The sequence below is a fragment of the Dinoponera quadriceps genome, unplaced genomic scaffold (genome assembly GCF_001313825.1).
Source record: "Dinoponera quadriceps isolate SergipeBrazil2010 unplaced genomic scaffold, ASM131382v1 scaffold1070, whole genome shotgun sequence".
Lineage (NCBI taxonomy): Eukaryota > Metazoa > Arthropoda > Insecta > Hymenoptera > Formicidae > Dinoponera > Dinoponera quadriceps.
Genome location: NW_014555341.1, coordinates 138731 through 157147, shown reverse-complemented (window position 1 = coordinate 157147; position 18417 = coordinate 138731). Strand labels below are relative to the sequence as shown.

The window sequence follows — 18417 nt, the reverse complement described above, 5'->3', positions numbered from 1 at the left end:
TCATACACTGTAACAGTCGTATTCTTTACAATATTCATACGTAAGTCTTGTAGCAGAGACAAAAGCGCAGGTGCCCTAATCGCACTCCTTTTTTTTATACTTTTTTTTTTTTCATATAATTATTTGTATGCTCGTCTGAATCTCTGGTGCTGCCGGCGTAACCGGACTCGGATCGCGGAGGGAAACTACTAATGGCCTATGATAAACCGACGCTCTCTCACCTTACTTAATCGCTTACGTCTTTCGACATCGTGCATCAAGTACTTTCAGAACACAACGCCCGCCCTCCGACAAGTATTGTCTCCCAACGAACATGTCCAGTCAATAAAAATGCGACGTGGTCAATGAAAACGAGAAGGGCTGAGCCTCAACCGCAATTTAATCTGTAATTTGCTCCCTAATTCTGCGATAACTGCACAAATTCAAAAATCGTCTCCTGAGTGTATCCCAAGGAATATTAAATCTTTTCGATACGGAAGGTAATCATATCTCAAGCAAGATCGTCGAGGAGAGAGAGAGAGGAAGAAAAGCTTCTCCTCTCGGCGTACGAATGTCACGGCTCACAATATTGAAGCGATATTTCGGTTACTCTTCCGGATTTGTCGATTTCGCGAAACAACAATGCAGACGATGAAACCAAGATCAAGGTTCCTTTGCACACTCAACCAAGCCCATCGCATGCGGGGGTTCACACCGGTCCGAGAGACGACTTGGCACGATTCTCCCGGACCCTCGGATTTTGGTCCTTGAAGAACTTGACGCGAGACACGCAAGTCCACGCACCGCCAGCACCAGAGACCGTCGCGTTCCGATAGTAGCGAAGTACAATTTGTTTGATCCTCTCCAAGTCTCGTCGTGAGTACTAGCACACCGAAACTACGCAATGAGATCCGGCATTAAGTCTCGAACAGAGTGTGTAATTAAGTGTATAAAATTCTTTACTGCTTGCAGGACACCTGGGTTACCGCGAAAATTACACCGCGGGCCGCGTCGGCCCGGGGCCTTCCTTCCACCGAGATAGTCAGGCACGCCTGGCTTCTGAACGTTAAATACACAATTGTCGCTGCTGGTAAAACCACTTTTGAGCTTCGCACGCGGACGAATCGCGCGAATTCGCGGCTTCTTCCTCTTCGTCTTCTTCATGGGGCGATGATCCGGGCGCGTTACGCGGGCGCACGATCCGTCCGCGTGTTCATCATTCGGACTAAACAAAGACTCGCCGTCCAACAACTTCGAAGATGCCGAGGATACAGTAATATGTCGCGTCGTGTTAGCGTGAATATGGTCCGGTAGATTTCTGAAAGTAGTCGGAATTCTAAAAACGCTTCTCTTATCCTAATTGCGTTGCTCGCTGTCGCACACGCGAGTCCGATAACATGCCTTCCACCACCACCAGTGAGGGTATTCCGCAGGGCCGCCGGGCACGAACGTATACACACACCATTACCGATAATTTTATATAACTAATTACTGTTACATATTCTGTGTATGTGTGCTATATAATATTTATATATATATAGAAATCATTATAATTATATCATAAATATATAAATAATATTTATATATCATTATATAACCTTGTATATATAAATATTGTATATTGCTGTGTTATACATATGTAAAGCGATCCTAGTCAGATTTTTTACTGTTGCTCGTTTCATACGATTACTCAATCACCAATTCTTCTCGAAGACGGCGCCGCCCATCCGAAATAACCAGGCCTGGGATGAAAGGCATTTATCGAAGTCACGTGTATCTTTGTTTTTTTTTGTTTTCTTTAATTTTTATGAACACTGCGCGCTGCGATCGAACTTGAGCCGCGGCCTCGCCAACGTGATTTCATCGCATGGGCAATACGCGCTCGCGTCTCTCTTATATTCGCCACTTGATGTTCTTTCACGAAAAATCTCGCTTTGTACTCGCGTCAAAACGTAAATGGTCATACCCGAGTCCGCGGGGAATAGACAAACTTTTGCAGTACTATTATGTTTTCTTTTTTTCTCATTCTCTCGAATCCGTCAATTTTTTACTCTTTAAGATTTTTGTCTTCTTCTTCTTCTTCTTTTTCTCGCTCTTTTTTCTCTTTAAGTCGTATCTACAAATTTTGCTCCTACAACGTATAAGTCACACGAGCAAGAAATATATAAAACAAAATTCGGTCGCACAATGAGTAGCGTGGTAGTATCTATACATGAAAAATATATTCCTCGTGTAGAATATAAAGAATATCGCATTAATCAGAATTAGTCACCAGCAACGACCAGAGTATAGCTAGCTTTTTACAGTACAAAATACAGCTCCTGCACATATGCATAAATATATGTATACACATATGCGCATATATATATACATATACCTAGTAACGAAGTATTTTCAGCAACATGTAAGGATATAGTAAGGTTGGTACAGTCCAGTTATGGGCACCTCTCATCTCAAGTCCGTCAACAGTCCGGCGACGGTATGAACTATATGAGCTATAGTCGCGTTATTAACAATTATATGATTGTACGTACAAAATGTGCCAACTTGTACAGACCACCGTGTTTATATGTATATATACATACATATCGATGTAGCGATCGTTTTGTTTCAAACGTATTATACTGGTATAAATCACGACGCTTCCTTCCCTCCTTGTGTCCGGAGAAAGCGCGTGTTTCTTTTTTCTCTCTCTTTCGCCCTACTTCGTAGAAGTCGGGGGATACACAAGACCCAGTACAACTGTATATAAACCCGTAAACACTGACAATCCTACAACTATGTTTCGCTTTCTTGTCCGTCCGTCCGTCCGTCCGCGTACGACGGGGCCGGACGAGTCCGGTAGAAGTAAAATAGTAAAAGAAAAAGAAAATAAGAAACTCAAAGAAAAAAAAATATGACGTAGTAACAGCTCGGGCGAGATCCTCATTACATCCTTACACATTAAAAATTAGCGTTACTAAATCTTATTTTTATGCATTCAGGGCCGGCATGTGTTCTCGCTTTCTCTTTCCATTCCCGCTTTCGCTTCCAAATTACCTTTTCTCTTTTATTTTTTTTTTCTTTGTGAGTGTCGGCTAGAGAGTTCGAGAGGGAGGACCGGAAAATACAAGATGCGTGGATGCGAAAAGTGTCGCGACGTGAGCCTGTGCCTGTGTCAATGGCGAGACGTCTCTCTCTCTCTCTCTCTCTCTCTTTCTCTCTCTCTCTCTCTCTCTCTCTCTCGACGGACGCAAACCACCGGTATATCTGTCCGTTCTTTTTCTCTTTTTCTTTTTTTTTGTACCTACTAACCCGTCACCTGTCTCTGTAAAATTTGTTTGCGTCTTAGAAATGCGAGAGCCGCCGAGGGAGTGCATGTACGAAGGAGATGGCGCGCGCACAAACGCCGACACTTCGCGAGACCACGTGTAGCTCCTTCCCGAGTATCCATACATCTTGCATCGGAAAACAATGCGCGTACGAGACAGTTCGAAAGTCAGGGGACAGAGGACTCATGTCTCTACTCTAATTCAATCGAATGTTTATAATATTATTACATACGTGTATGTATATAATGCGCGGTGACTGTATGTGTGGCTTGTGTGTATATATACCATGAACGTGTAACATGGTAAAAACGTCGGACGTGTTACCCTGCGCTCACGCACACGTTGTTGTTCTGTAGTAGAAGAGAGTAAAGCTCAAGGCGCACGGCGCTTGTGTCTCTGTGTGATGGGGCGAGCCGGTAAATTCCTAGAAATCAGCCCACAGAGAACGCAGCATTCCTATGTACCATGTTTACCACCGATCTAGTCGGATATCGACTAGTCGTGATCACATATAGTCAATGCTGCGACTGCTTCTTCGCGACAAATTTTACTCTCCTCAATTTCGCGACTGAAGTCTGTTCTCGCTCGTTTCTAGTATTTTACCACGTCGCACGCGCGATCCAGCACGAGAGCACACGTACCGTGTGCCATGGGCTCACTAATGAGTGCATTCAGAAAACACAATATTCGACTGGAACGGTCTTGACCGTCGAGTGATTGATCAGCCTCCCTCTTTGACTGAGGCATTCGTTTGGCTCTATGGTAAATCCGATATATCCAGTGTATCCCCAATAAACGCTCGCTCGACTGTTGTGTTTTCTGAACGCAGCCAAAGTAATCATATGTTATGTCGCATGTATGTGTGGCTTGTGTATGTGTGTGTGTGTGTGTGTGTGTGTCAGTGTAACAGCAATAAAAACTTAAAGACATCGTTAAGAAAAAAGAAAAACCCTTGCGAAGAGAACAACGGTGGGTAGAGAAGGTAAGGAGATTGGGGATAAGGGGAGGAGGGCTTGGATGGCCTCCGGGAGTAGGGAGCATGGAGAGATGGAAATCCGAACGACTACGACGACGACGAGGATGAGTGCCGGCGTCGGCAACGTCGACGACGACAGCGGCTGAGAGGAGATTACAGCGGCTGTAAGGAGAGACGACGACGGCGACGGCGTCGACACACGCCATCCGCACATTGTACGCGTCAACGAGACATACGTCTGCACATCCCTACCTAGTTATAATACTCGGTAGCGACGCGCGTGACGGTAAACAGCTTATCGTTATCGTGAAGCGAGCGGCACGGATTTCGGTTATCTCCTACTTCCTCTCGTCCTGGTCGCACTCACGGCTTATGTGACCGGTCTTGCCGCAGATGTAGCAAGTCTTGCCACCAGCCTCGGTGCAGTTGCGAGCGATATGACCCGTCTTGTTGCAGTTATAGCAGCTTTGCATGGCAAAGCGTCCGGACTCGTTGCCGCCCTCCGGGCAGCTGCGCGCCATGTGACCAGTCTTGTTGCAATTGTAACAACTCAGCTCCGGCCCCTATCGAGAAACAACTGGCTGAAAACGCGCGCGAGCCCATTCGATCCTGACGACGAAGAGAACAGAGGCACTTCGCAAGAAAAAGAAAAAAAAAGGGGGGGGGGGAGGAAGAAAGAAAAGAGAAACGCGCGGACAAGGTACTAACCTGCTGACAGTCTTTCGCAATGTGCCCGACACCATTGCAGCGGTAGCAAAGATCCTGATCCTCTTTGCACTCGCGCGCAAAGTGTCCGAATTGGTTGCACTTGAAGCATTTTTCACGCCCACGGCCGAAACCACCATCTCTGTCACGGCCGCGGTCTCCTCTACCTCCACCTCCGCCTCCTTGTGGGCACTCCCGCGCAAAGTGGCCCATGCGGTTACATTTGTAACATGCACTTGAACTCATTTTTTATGTATCTGCAATTGTACACATACGTATATTACTGTTATCATGAGACCATTGAACTCTGTGCACGCTCTCTCTCTCTCTCTCTCTCTCTCGCTCGCTCGCTCGCTCTTTCTCTCTCTCTCTCTCTCTCCCCTCCCCTCTTTCTCCCCCCCACCTCTCTCTTTCACTCACTCTCTCTCTCTCTCTCTCTATAACTCTCTCGCTCTGACATTATCTACAGTAGTATTTGCTTTCAATAGACCACGGTGATCTCTCTCAACAATAACGTGATAGCTCAAAAATTGCCAAATGTCATGTCCCTCATTGTCAGTAGACTCGGCTCGACGAGAGCTAGCCTCTTTGTCTCTACTTATCGCAACATATGCTACAGCCCATACTCGGCAATAATTATCCTCCAATTTTTCCGGCGGATCCGAGGGAGATGTACACTCGTGTCGTTCACACGACCAAAGTTCCGTGAGCCTCGCACAGGCTTATCTGTCACTAGACGCCAGCGGTTACGCGGGGGGGGGAGGGGGCTGCCCGCCGACTCTACTACTTCTACGCACGCCACGCACACTATCGGCCCATCGATAACGGCGAAAATACAAATTACATAATAGGTAGGAAACACAAAAGGTCGCGCGGGCGGATTTCGCGAGAGCAGTCTGAGGCCAAAGCACCCGACGGGACCCGACGACTCGGACGAAACGGAGCTGCCGTATCAACGCTTGCGCGAACCCGTCGCGATAGATGTCTCTCTCTCCGTCTCTCTTACGCGGCAATGGAGCTCGCGGGCTACGTGACGCGCCGGGGGGGAGGTGGGGGAAGGAAACCCGACAACGGGCAGGTGAACGTGCACTTTGTCGACGAAAGAGAGAAAAAGAGAGAGAGCCGGGAACACGCTCCGGGAGAGCGCAGGAGACTTCTGTCGGGACAAAAGCAGCGGGGCCGACGGCCGCGTCGTGGTTGCTCCGCGGCGCCGCGTCGCGTCGCCCGATGCCGGCCGGATCGGCGCGATCGAAGCGGCACGAATGTGGCGCATTAATAAAATGGCATCTCTGCCCTCTCTCTCTCTCTCTCTCTCGCGCGCGCGAGAGATGCGGGGCTTCACCGATGATCACGAACAGACATTATTGCGGACGGGTGAATCAGGATAACGCGGCGTTCCGCACGTGCCTCGAAGCCGCGCGAGGCGTCCGATACGCGCGGACCGAGAAAAAGCGGCGGGCGCGCGTACACGAGGTAGATGAAATCAGAAGGCGGCATCGGAAGTACGCGGCGCGACGGGATGCGATGTCGCGCCGCGTCCTGTTACCGTCACCGACGATGACGACGATAATGCGAATATCCGGCGGATTTTACCGTGGCGCGCGCGTGCGTGCGTACGTGCGTTCGTCCGTCCGTCCGTTTGTTCGTTCGTTCGACGATGCTCCTCCGATCTCACGGCGCCGTACCAACGTGGCTGCCAAGTCCGCTCGCTCGTTCGTTCCCTCGCTCGCTCGCTCGCCCGCTCACTCACTCACTCACTCTTCGCTCGCTCGCTCGCTCGGTTCTCTCCCTCTCCTTCGACTCTTTCTTTCTCTTTCTCCGTGCTCGCCCCCACTTTGCGTCGGTTTCGTGTATGGGTGCGATGCATGTACGTACGTTACATACATGCACGTACATGCATACATATATACATAACGCTCATACACGCACACACAACGTACTCTACGCGGCGCGAAGATGGCACCCGAGACTGACGCCGCGCGCGCGCTGCGCTTTTTTTGCGCCGGGCACGGAGGAAGGATCGCCCGATGGCGATAATAGCGACATACAGCCGCGGCCGGGACGCCGCGGTCGCGCGCGCCCTTGCGGCGCTCTCGTTCCTCGCCGGGATCCCACCTCCTCGAGAGTAGTGGCCTCGGGCTGGCGATTTTCCGTCGCGACGGACACGCGGCGTTCCTACGACGCCGCGTGTCCGCCGCAACGGGGGAGCCGAAGGCGAAGAGAACACGACCACGTGCCGCGCTCGACCGCCGTGAGAGCGGAAAGCCGCTCGCTCGCTCGCTCTCTCTCATCGGCGGCGGCTGCCTCGTGCCGTGTCGTCGCGGGTGCCGAGAAACTCGATGATTACTCACCTGGTTGCCCGTACCGTGGTTACCACCGAAACGCGACTGCTCCTCCTGCGCAACACCCTCTACGAGTTGGCTACACGTACGGTGACGATGCGACCGTGGGAAGAAGTGTTTTCCGTGTGAAAACTCGGACCGCGATTCGGAGCGGACGGCTCTCTGCGTCATAAACTATGAAAAGGAAGTTCAGAAACATATCGGAGACGATGTCTCGACGCGCCATCTGATTTCTTCCCCCTCCCCCCCCCGCGCCCATGGAAAACGCGAGGTGAGCGTGATAACGGAGAGTAATTAACGTCGGAATCGCGCGAATAACAACGTCTCCACGGCCGAAACGATCGGCTGGGCTCGTTCGCAGCATTAATTCGCGTCTCTTCTAATCGAGACAGTTTTGCGCATATCGCGCGGTAATTGCATGTTACCACACGTAGTTCGCGTTGATTGGCTGCTAGCCAATATTTGCAAATGCAACTTCATGTTAGATCGGTCGGGATTGGCGGAGCGTGGCATCGATCGAAATTCTTGAGCCGGAAGATCGGTGGGTATTTCAAAACGAAGCGAATATTGCAGAAGCGGGCGAATTTACTAGATTATTTATAATTTCATTACTCGACATTTAGTGAATTCGCTAACATTTATATTTCTCACTTTGTTTGGAAATTGACAATTGACCCTCTGAAGTATCTTGCGCAGCTATTTTTGAAGAAAAGAAACATCCCTCAAGTGTTGGATATCGATAAATTAACGATAAATTCGCGGATTCTTGTATTGTCCCATTATGTACATATAGTGGAGGTACGTATAGGAAGATATTTTATCGGATAATATTATTAGCATTTTTTAAATCGACGAATCATCGACATTTTTGTACTAATATTTGCATTTGTTGAAACAAATATACATAATTTTGTAATTCAATCCAACGCGTATGACTAAAAGACGTCTCAAAGATGTCAAGACGTTTATTGTCAAAAGACGTTTTAATGTTAAAGTCTGGAAATATTCAATACGAGAATAAAGAGTCGCTCCGTCGCTTCCGTCGTTCGTTGAAATAGAGCACTTCACCTTTCCATCGATCCCGTTATAACAACTGCTATGAACATCCCGAGTATTCGCAGAATTTTTAACGCAGATTAAAAATATAGTGACGACATCGTACAAAGATAAACAAATATCGTTTCACTTTAACACACGCCACGAGCCGACAATAATTGTCTGTTGCTATCAAATATGGGAAGTGTTTTGATTACCTCACACTCCCGATTGCGGAAGAAGGAAGAGACGGTTTCGTGAATCCATCAAATCTTGATTCGATCGATCAAGTTTTCAGATCCATCTTATTTCCGTGATGCGATGCGCGATACGCAACTGATCATTTCTTCAAAGAAACTTTTTAACATTAATGTACAAGATGCATTGATACCGCAAAGGTTATCGTCGTACTGAATGCTCCCATTTGCATAACCTGCATTGACATCGGCCATTTCATTAATCATCTCAAGATAAACATCTTGAGATAAGAACCGCGCATTTTTAAAGTAATGTAAGTCCACTTTCGGAATAATTATTAATTTCATTAATATGCGCTTACTAATTATTACGGGAATAATAAACAGACCAGAAATAGATTCACGTAATTTCCAAAATAAACGATACAATATAAATACCGCAAATACCAATAAAAACTGCAAACGTAACCATTACATTGCCTTTAATATCTGGTTTCACCATCACGGTTTAATTGACGATTAATTCAACGGAATTAATTAATCATATTAGTAAATTAGTTTAATTGATCAATGCGATTGGTCGATTCTATTGAGTTAATTATCAATTAGATTTAAGCCATGATGAAACCGGACGTAAAGTGAATGCGACATACGTTTACGTCAAGTTCTTGTGCGTTGACTTCGAACTACGACTTACATTTACGATTCTGTTGGAAATAGTTCCGTTAGATAATTTTTGTATGGAAGCTCTAAGGCAGAGAAAAACGTAACTGCATCCACACTATTACATCTCATGATTTGCGTCTACCTATTTTTTCTTTCTTTCTGCAGGATGTAGAAATTCATTCGACCTTGGTAAACCTTTGGTAAACCTTAAACAGGTAACCAGACCAGTTCGGAAACAATGAGAACCACAAAAGGTAACAGTACAAAAGCAGGTAGTCTGTAACAATGGAACCCAAAAGCAGGTAAAAGAGATGAAACTGTTTAAGAATGCAAGGTCAACTCAAATTGACTGTAAATATTTATAACTTTACAAAATTAAACATTATTGGATTCGTTTTTCATCCCCAAGTAATATAGACTTCTAAAAGGAGTCTACAAGACGTCCCATTTATTTAAATGTATTTAGCACATCTTTTAAAAGTTCGTGCTACCTGCATTCTTAGGTCAAGTCTACAATAGGTGTATTAGATCTTTTAACCGTGAGAAATAGACTACAATCATAATCGATTATTTTTCTAACATTCGACTGTGATTGGTAAATTTCTTCTTTTTACTTTTTGTGAATATACTCTTATATACTCCTACCCACTGTAGACTAAGCTTTTCAGGTTTGAAGCTTTAGTGTCGGTCCACAATAGATATTTAAGCCTTAGTGTCGGTCCACAATAGGTATTTTAAGCCTTAAGCCTTAAAGTACTTATTGTAGACCGACACAAAGGGTAAAATTACACGGTGCGTAATAGAACTGCGGAATAGAGAGTGCGTCATAGAAGCAACCAATCAACGCTACTCCGCTCTTTTCTATCAAGCAAGTTTTGTGTGCTGATTGGTTGCTTCTATGACGCACTCTCTATTCCGCAGTTCTATTACGCACCGTGCAATTTCGCCCTAAAGCGGGGTCTCTACAATGAGAATTTAAGGCGTAAAATTCAAGAAATTCACCAATCATAACTGATTTTTCTTCTATAATTCAACTAAAATTTTCATTGCAGACCTCACTTTAGTTATATCATCCATCAGTCTAGTTTACAAGAGCAAAATTCTTCGCTGCCATGCGGTGACGCCATCTTACCGGCCACGTCTGTATATCGATATGTCCACGACTGCCATATATTTCTCTTTATCGGAGATAACCGTTGTCAACGTACCTCGTAAGCCGGTAGCAGTAGAAAACACGAGTGTCACCGCTTTCAATATCCTAATCAGCGGTACGTAAACGAGAAGACACCAAGGATGTCTCGGTTGCGTGCGAGCGTGCTGATCTGCGTCCTCGCGCTCTGCGTGTGCCAGCACGTTCACGCCGCTGTCGATACGAACCTCGTGGACCCGGACTTGGTGGTGAGGAATGTCGAACGGCACATCGACTTGCAGTCGCAGCTAACGAAGATCACGAGCCGTGTGGTCCTGGACAACAACAGCAAGGACCGCGCCACGCAGAGCTTCCTCTTCTGTTTGACCAGCGCGCAGAGGCACAACTCTCTTAGTTACATAGCGGCTCGTGTAGAACCCGGTAAGCTGGAACTCAAAATAACAGAGACTAAGTTGGAAGGTCACCGTGACAAAGTCTTCTTCTCCATCGATCTTGCCAATCATCTGGCACCTCGTCGCACTCTTACCATTGAAATAGAGACTATACTTACGCACGAGCTTGTGCCACATCCTAAACAGATCGCCCAGCAAGAGAAACAGCTAGTCAAGTACATAGGCAATGTGTTTGCCTATCTGCCATATGCAGTAGCCAAGCAGACCACCTTTGTAGGATTACCCTCACGCAACATCGAGAGCTACACCAAGATCAAACCAGTCTCGCAGACTGGCTCCGCGATAGTCTACGGTCCATTCGACAAGCAGCTGCCGTACGCTCATGAGGAGCTGACGGTGCACTTTGAGAATAACAACAAGTTCCTTACTGTGACTAGGTTGGAAAGAACCATCGAGATTTCTCATTGGGGTAACATAGCTGTTGAGGAACATATTGACCTTCTACACACTGGGGCCTTGTTGAAGGGATCTTTCTCTCGCTATGAGTATGCACGAGAGTCAAAATCTGGACAGGCTAGTATCCAGAGCTTTGACACCATCCTACCAGCGGCAGCTTCCGACATCTATTACCGGGACGAGATCGGCAACATCTCCACGTCGCACACCCGCATCAAGAAGGACTCTGTGGAGCTGAACCTAAGACCTAGATTCCCGTTATTCGGCGGCTGGAAGACTCGCTATACGATCGGCTACAATGTACCAAGTTACGAGTATCTCTTCCATTCGGGCGACGAGTACACTCTGGAGATGAGGCTGCTGGATCACATCTTCGACGACATGGTCGTGGACGAGATGGTGCTGAAGATCATTCTGCCGGAAGGCGCGCGAAACATGAAACTGGAATTGCCGTACCCGGCGACCCGCTTGCCAGATTCCCTGCATTACACGTACTTGGATGTCACCGGTCGCCCCGTGGTGTCCATTACCAAGAAGAATTTGGTAGAGAATCACATCCAGAGCTTCAGGTTCAAGTATACATTCCCACGTTTCCTGATGTTGCAGGAGCCGCTCTTGGTCGCGGTAGCGTTGTACCTGTTGTTCCTGTTAGTAATTACATACGTCAGGTGGGACTTCTCCATCGATAAGGACGAGGCATCGGAGAGCAAGCTGCGGATCGCCGGCCAATGCGAAAAGATACTGGCTGCTCAGGATCGCCGGATCAATTCATACAACGACCTGGACGATCAGTTGACGTGTCTGAAGGCCAACAAGGATGCCAATGCGTTCCTCGCCGCGGTGAAGGGCATCAACCAGGAGTACAAGGCCGCCACCGGTGCGCTGAATGAGATCTCGCAGAAGTTGAAAGGTGAATCCGGCGATGTGTATGAACGCGTGCAGGAACTGCAAAAATGCGATCGGTCATTGAAAGAGCTCTACAATCAGCAGCAGACTTTATACGTGGATAAGCTGGTTCCTGGCAAGATCGGTCGGCAGCAGTTCGTCGAGGCGGAGTCGGCGATCGCGAAGAAGAAAGAGGAATGCGCTGAGAAGATCAACGCGATCGTGAAGTCGCTGCAGTAATCATACTTTAGCGAGTCAAGACACTTGATTAGAACAGAGAGAAGCAGAGAGAGAAAACAACGGTGTGTTTGTGATATAACAACATTAGACATTATTATGTTCCATACGACAATGTTAACAAATTTCATTTACGAAATGGAAGAAGTTGAACAAAGGATTCCATGCATTTAATGCGCGTTACACCGCGAGGGGAACTCTATAACTATCATAAGTTAAAATTTATAATAAATATTTAGAAAAGAAAAAACTTGTTTTTGTTGTACTTCTCTATAATATGATAGAAATATAGATTATATATAAATATACGTATAGAGAATAAAAGTGTGATTTACATACTGAACACGTGCGTGAGATCTGCTACGAGATGGCGCTAAGAGTACGTTCCACTTAACTCTCGCGACGACCGTAAGCACCATTCTATTCTTGTTTCTCTTGGATATTAAACAAAGACAGAATGATCGTTGCGAGCGTTAAGTGGAAGCTGCTTTAAAGGTCGTAAGTTTCCAACAAATAACATGGAGCAACGCAAGTGTGAAAATTCGTAACTGTAAAGCCGTAGTCGCAAAAGTTTCAACACGTTACGATTAGTCTTACGGTCAACCAATAGGGAAGCAGTTTCATGTCGTTGACCAATCATGATCGATTATTCCCCTTTTTGGCCGAAGAATAATCAACTAGTTTTCTTACAGATTTACAATTATGATTATGAAAAACCTCACAAGTTCTCAAATCTATAATTATATTTACATACTTACATATCATTACATATATTACAATTACATAATTACAGTTAAAAAATCGAGAATGTCGAGAAAAAATGTAGGTTATAGTTCGAACAGAACATTCCTCGTTTGTGCAGCTATATAAGTCAGCGTAGACTTTAATGCTTTTTTTCTAAAGCAGATAAAATCTTATGATTAAAAATTTGTTGCGCAAATGACCAAATGTGTCATTCTGTTCTTGTCGTATATCTAATGACAAGGAACGAGCGAAAAGGCAATACAGAATTAAAGGCCAATTTTATAACTTCCGATCAAATTAACCGATCGGTTAAATGTCAAAAAATGTGATTGTTTATATTTCTGATCAATTCTGCTCAGCGACAGATGCGATTTATCAATTCCAATAATCAGCGGGTTAAGTTAACCGGAAGTTGTAAAACTGGCCCTAAATTAACCGCAGGTTGTGAAAGTGACCCTTAAAATTATAAATAAATCATTTTTTTTTTATTCAAAAATTACGAATAACAAGACTTCAAGAACTCGTAAGTTGTAATGATAAGTTGTAATGACCAGTTTTAAGTTTTGAAATACATTGGATAAGGATTTTCATAATACTTCAGTATCTGCATGAAAATTATTGAGAAATTGCGCGAATTTTTTCATATTTGTTCAAATTGATATAAAGATGTATCAGTGAATAAAATCTGAAATATTTCATAATTATTATATATACTTATATATGACAAATTCTGAGATATTTTTCACCAGGATAATGTCATTCCTTTTACACTTGTATAAATTACCTGCATCCCTTTTTGAATTGTATAAATTACTTGCAGGCCCTTCGGAACTCCGAGACCCGCATGAAAATTTACCCAGGGCTGAATGGTCTTCAATATCATCTCGTCGGTGGATCTGTTGCTAAATTTCTATAATAATATCTGTTTCTATATTTAAGAAAAACCGCACAAGTTCTCAAATCTATAATTATATTTACATACTTACATATCATTACATATATTACAATTACATAATTACAGTTAAAAAAATCGAGAATATCGAGAAAAAATGTAGGTTATAGTTCAAACAGAAAATTCCTCGTTTGTGCAGCTACATAAGTCAGCATAGACTTTAATGCTTTTTTTTCTAAAGCAGATAAAATCTTTTTCTAACTTAATTGCGAAAGGAAACAAAGAATTCGATAGAAACACGAGAATTGGATCAATGGCATACATACGACGTCAAAGATCGAGCGAATGATTACTTCTGCGCATGAAACGCGATGTCGTCAGTCTCACCCATGTGTCAATCCGTGTTGCCGGTCAAACGAGGGACACCTGCTTTCCCTCTTCTTTTACTTTTCCTCGGGTCAGTGTCTGCTCAAAACGGCTCACATAAGAGTGCTTTATGTTCGGAGCTAGAATGACTAATTTACGGAAATTCATAGGTAAAGGCAAATATGTTGCCCACATACCTGCGTTCGATGATGTCGTAAATTCGTAAACGCTCGCGTGCCGAGAGGTTATACGATGAAATCGATGTTGATAAAATCGCTTCTAATCGATTGGTCTGCGGATTTTGCGTTCCCGTATGCCCTAAAACAAAAATAAAAAGATTAAGTTCATTCGCCGATGATGCATGTAGCGAGCGTGCGTGTTTTTTTTTCAGGATTTTTCGTTGAACAGTTTGCTAACTTTTTACATTTCAAGTAAAGTAAGTAAAGTAAGTAAATTAAGTTTGTTACATTTCAAGTATTTCATGAAATTGCGAATTTCTCGACACGCTTGCTCCAGTTCCACGATGCTTTGACGATATTTTATCGTTAAGTGACGTTCGTAGTAGAAATATGTGGAATATTCTGTACAATTTGTCTAAGATGATCTCGTCGGATACAGACATCCTTTGTTCCAATTGTTACAGACATTGGTGCCAATTTAACAGACCCCGTTTACCAAGGGATTTATCACGGGTTACAGAAACACCAGCCAGATTTGGATAAAGTATTGGAACGAAGTTGGAGCAACAATGTTTCAAAGATCATTATTACAGCTGGCAATATCGAAGACAGCAAGAAGGCTCTCGAGATTGCGAGAACTGATGGCAAGTCTTAATAATATATCTTGAAATATTCTAACACAAAATAATTAATCAATCAATAAACTTAATTAACAAATTCTGTGGAATATTCTTTCGACATGCATAGTGTAAAAAACAACTTTGTATTTTCTGCATGAGAAGTTGATCGCTATTGATTGCAAACTTCCAGAAAGGTTGTATTCAACAGTGGGTTGCCATCCGACCCGCTGTCAGGAGCTGGAGGAATGTAGTGATCCAGAGGAATACCTCAAGTCGTTGTCAGATCTCGCGTTGAACAACAAAGACAAAATCGTCGCGATCGGCGAGATAGGCCTGGATTACGATCGACTGCAGTTCTGCCCTAAGGACATCCAGAAGAAGTACTTCGAGATGCAATTGTCCCTGTGCTCCACCCTGAAGCTGCCGATGTTCCTGCACTGTCGCAATGCCAGCGACGACTTCGTGCGAATTTTACGGAAACACAAGGATAAACTGACGGCGGGAGTCGTGCATTCCTTCGACGGCAATCCGGAGGACGCGAATTCTATACTGCAGTTAGGCTTGTACATCGGCGTTAACGGATGGTACGATAATCACGGGGATTATTATCGTAAAAGACGTTATAACAGAAAAATAAAGTCGACAACACGTTTCAGTTCCCTGAAGACGGAGGAGAATCTCTTCGCGGTCACCACTATTCCCTCGGATAGGCTCATGATCGAGACTGACTGTCCGTGGTGCGAGATCCGACCGTCGCACGTGTCCGCGAAGGACGTTATAACGCACTTCCCGGGTGTGAAAAAAGAGAAGTGGCAAGCAGACAAAATGGTGAGAGGGCGAAACGAGCCGTGTACGATAGTGTGAGTAGTTATTATAGTAAGTGGTTATTATACATATCAATTAAAGAACAATCTCAAACATTAGCATTCTTTTCATTCTTACAGTTGCTTCTTCTTGCAAATTAATTTTCCTTAACATCCTTACGTTTACTATTTTTACAGCGATGTTTTAACTTAAAAATTACATTTATATACATATATATTTTTTGTTCACACAATATACACACATGTTTCTATGATTTCTGTGTTTACAGTCAAATATTGGAAGTTCTGGCACGAATCAGGGACGAGGAAGAAGAATACCTGTGTAACCAAATATACAAGAACACGATGAAGCTCTTTTTCCCGTACGAACTATAGTATGCGGAGAAAACGCAGAAACGCAATTGGACACCGGGAACTAAACGGCATTAGCGCAAGTGCGTGGGAATAATTGAGAGAAATTGTGACCATGTGCAGAGAAAAAAACTTCGTTCAACGAACACAGCTCTCGAGAGGGATGTAATTGGTGGACTTAAAAGCACGCACCAGCCAATCAAGATCAGCTGCTCGAGATCACGTGACAGCCCGTATTAAGTGGTGGGGGGCTTCGTGTCCCAGAAGTACTAAAGGTTTATTGAGACGAAATTTGCGTAGTCACATAATATATATGTACCAGGAAAATGCCAGGAGACCAAGCATGCGTCCAATATAGAAGACATCCTTTTGATGCTCAGCTCATGATTGGTTGATTTCTTTATGCATATGCAAGTTCGTCTGGATGGGCCTTAAGGCCTGTCAGGCCTGTTACACAATAGTCACGTTCAGCAGAATAAATATTTTGCAACCATTGGTAGTTTTCTGAGTTGAGATTGGATTATTCTTTTAGATCTAGAGGAATAATCCAATCTCAGCTCGGAAAATTCCCAATAGTTGCAAAATTAACGTTCTTCTGAACGCGGCTAATGATTGCGTTTATAGCTCTTGCAGGCCAGCGACACGCGATATCCAATGAGCATACCGAAGAGATTTTTCTCGAAGAGCTGCACGTTCATTGGACATCTCTCGTGTCGCGCTGGTCTACGAAAGTCGTTAGCGACAACATTAAGACGCCTGGGTATTCGCTGTGATTGTCTTCGTTTAATGATGTCAGAAACGAGAAAACGCATGCCAAGTATTCTCGCGTTATACGTTAAAATAAATGTATCCATGAAAATTACATTTTCGATCGATTCAGCACACTTGTAAAATTGCCCGAACACTTTTCTTTTACTCGAACAATCTTGCAAGTGTGCTGAATCAATTACAAATAGTTTTGTGGATATATCTTTTTATTTGAATGTATAACACAAGAATTCTTGGAATGCGTTTTCTCGCTTCTGACGTTATTAAACAAGAACAGTCGAGTACCTAAAAGCCTTAATTCTTACTTAATTAGTTTAGTTAGCGAGCTCTTACATTTAGTTGGGGTATATTTTCAAATTTAAAAGAATATATCAATCGGATGCAAGAGCTCACTAACTACAATTGTCACTAAAAGCCGTGTAACAGGATTCGATAGAAGTCATATGTAGGAACATAGAATTTATTTCTTGAAAACGAAGAAAACTCGTTTTCGAAAAGTAAATTTTCTCATTGAACTCTCATCAATTACATTCCGATATGATTTATTGTGTAACAGGCCTAATCGTGATAAGTTTTATTCGACGATTGAGTGACTTATAGAAGATGGATGTGATTGGTGGATATAAAAGTATAATACACCAATCGTATACTTTTTATTAAGGATTTCGAAAATTGCTGTGTTCACTGAATGTTGAAAAAAAAGAAAGACACCATCGCCCTGTCGGAGGAGAAAAGATGACACTAATTTTTACAGACGTAGCTTTATGGAAGTGGCTGCTGTCACTATCCACAGATCTCTTCCTATGTAAAACTTTAATATATTCTTGTTAAAATATTATTATCATTGTCATCATAATCATCTATTGCATTTTCTCGCTATTATTATTATTATTATTATTACTGTCATCTCATCATCATTATTATTATTATTATTACGATATTTATTAATACTATTCTGCTACTCCTATGAATATATCACTGTTGTCACTATTATTGCTACGACCCATTTCACCAGATGTTAAAACGTTTCGTTAATTAACTATTACAAAAAGTCTTCGCACTTCGGTCGTTTTTTTTTATTGTATCCACAAGAAAAGCTTTGTTATGAAAAATGATATTTTTATTTAATAACTCAATAACCGAATATATCATTCAATCAATATTTTCAAAATTATAAATGAAAATACAAAATATATTCAAGTCTGCCGTACATACAGAGACTAACATGTGTTATCTAGATTACTTGAATAATGATTTCCAAGTCACAAGTATCTTAATAAAAGTGAATGTCTATGATTATTCGTATTAATCAGAAGCTCACGAAATTTTACATGTCAAGACC

The 18417-nt window shown here is 43.6% G+C and overlaps 3 protein-coding genes across 7 annotated transcripts; 2 read left to right on the top strand and 1 right to left on the bottom strand.

Moving 5' to 3' along the window:
- Positions 1-2048: 2048 nt before the first annotated feature.
- On the bottom strand, positions 2049-7487 carry LOC106743917 (CCHC-type zinc finger protein CG3800). 5 transcript variants are annotated; one of them, XM_014618234.1, is made up of 3 exons: positions 7323-7487; positions 4975-5228; positions 2049-4829 (listed from the first exon to the last, which is right to left on the bottom strand). In XM_014618234.1, exons 2-3 carry the CDS (start codon positions 5215-5217, stop codon positions 4605-4607), a joined length of 468 nt encoding a protein of 155 aa, XP_014473720.1. In that variant the 5' UTR covers positions 5218-5228; positions 7323-7487; the 3' UTR covers positions 2049-4604. The 5 variants fall into 5 exon arrangements, with proteins under 5 accessions (XP_014473720.1, XP_014473724.1, XP_014473723.1 ...); XM_014618238.1 differs by lacking the exon at positions 7323-7487 and adding an exon at positions 6657-6699; XM_014618237.1 differs by lacking the exon at positions 7323-7487 and adding an exon at positions 6589-6673.
- A 2762-nt stretch (positions 7488-10249) lies between these two features.
- On the top strand, positions 10250-12581 carry LOC106743948 (dolichyl-diphosphooligosaccharide--protein glycosyltransferase subunit 1). Its single transcript, XM_014618307.1, has one exon. The coding sequence runs from the start codon at positions 10505-10507 to the stop codon at positions 12332-12334; it is 1830 nt and encodes a 609-aa protein (XP_014473793.1). The 5' UTR covers positions 10250-10504; the 3' UTR covers positions 12335-12581.
- Positions 12582-13274: 693 nt separating this feature from the next.
- LOC106743949 (putative deoxyribonuclease TATDN1) lies at positions 13275-17173 on the top strand. Its single transcript, XM_014618308.1, has 6 exons — positions 13275-13598; positions 13896-14503; positions 14977-15156; positions 15323-15716; positions 15789-15992; positions 16226-17173. Exons 2-6 carry the CDS (start codon positions 14464-14466, stop codon positions 16329-16331), a joined length of 924 nt encoding a protein of 307 aa, XP_014473794.1. The 5' UTR covers positions 13275-13598; positions 13896-14463; the 3' UTR covers positions 16332-17173.
- The last annotated feature ends 1244 nt before the right edge of the window (positions 17174-18417 follow it).

What these genes read in the sequence shown, in the direction of transcription:
- LOC106743917 (XM_014618234.1), bottom strand. Translation starts at nt 5,217, where the DNA reads ATGAGTTCAAGTGCATGTTACAAATGTAACCGCATGGGCCACTTTGCG. An exon ending in TTGCGAAAGACTGTCAGCAG is followed by an intron (nt 4,830 to 4,974) that starts GTTAGTACCTTG and finishes GTTTCTCGATAG; the next exon opens with GGGCCGGAGCTGAGTTGTTA.
- LOC106743949 (XM_014618308.1), top strand. Translation starts at nt 14,464, where the DNA reads ATGTTCGGAGCTAGAATGACTAATTTACGGAAATTCATAG. An exon ending in CGAGATTGCGAGAACTGATG is followed by an intron (nt 15,157 to 15,322) that starts GCAAGTCTTAAT and finishes GCAAACTTCCAG; the next exon opens with AAAGGTTGTATTCAACAGTG. An exon ending in TACATCGGCGTTAACGGATG is followed by an intron (nt 15,717 to 15,788) that starts GTACGATAATCA and finishes AACACGTTTCAG; the next exon opens with TTCCCTGAAGACGGAGGAGA.
- LOC106743948 (XM_014618307.1), top strand. Translation starts at nt 10,505, where the DNA reads ATGTCTCGGTTGCGTGCGAGCGTGCTGATCTGCGTCCTCGCGCTCTGC.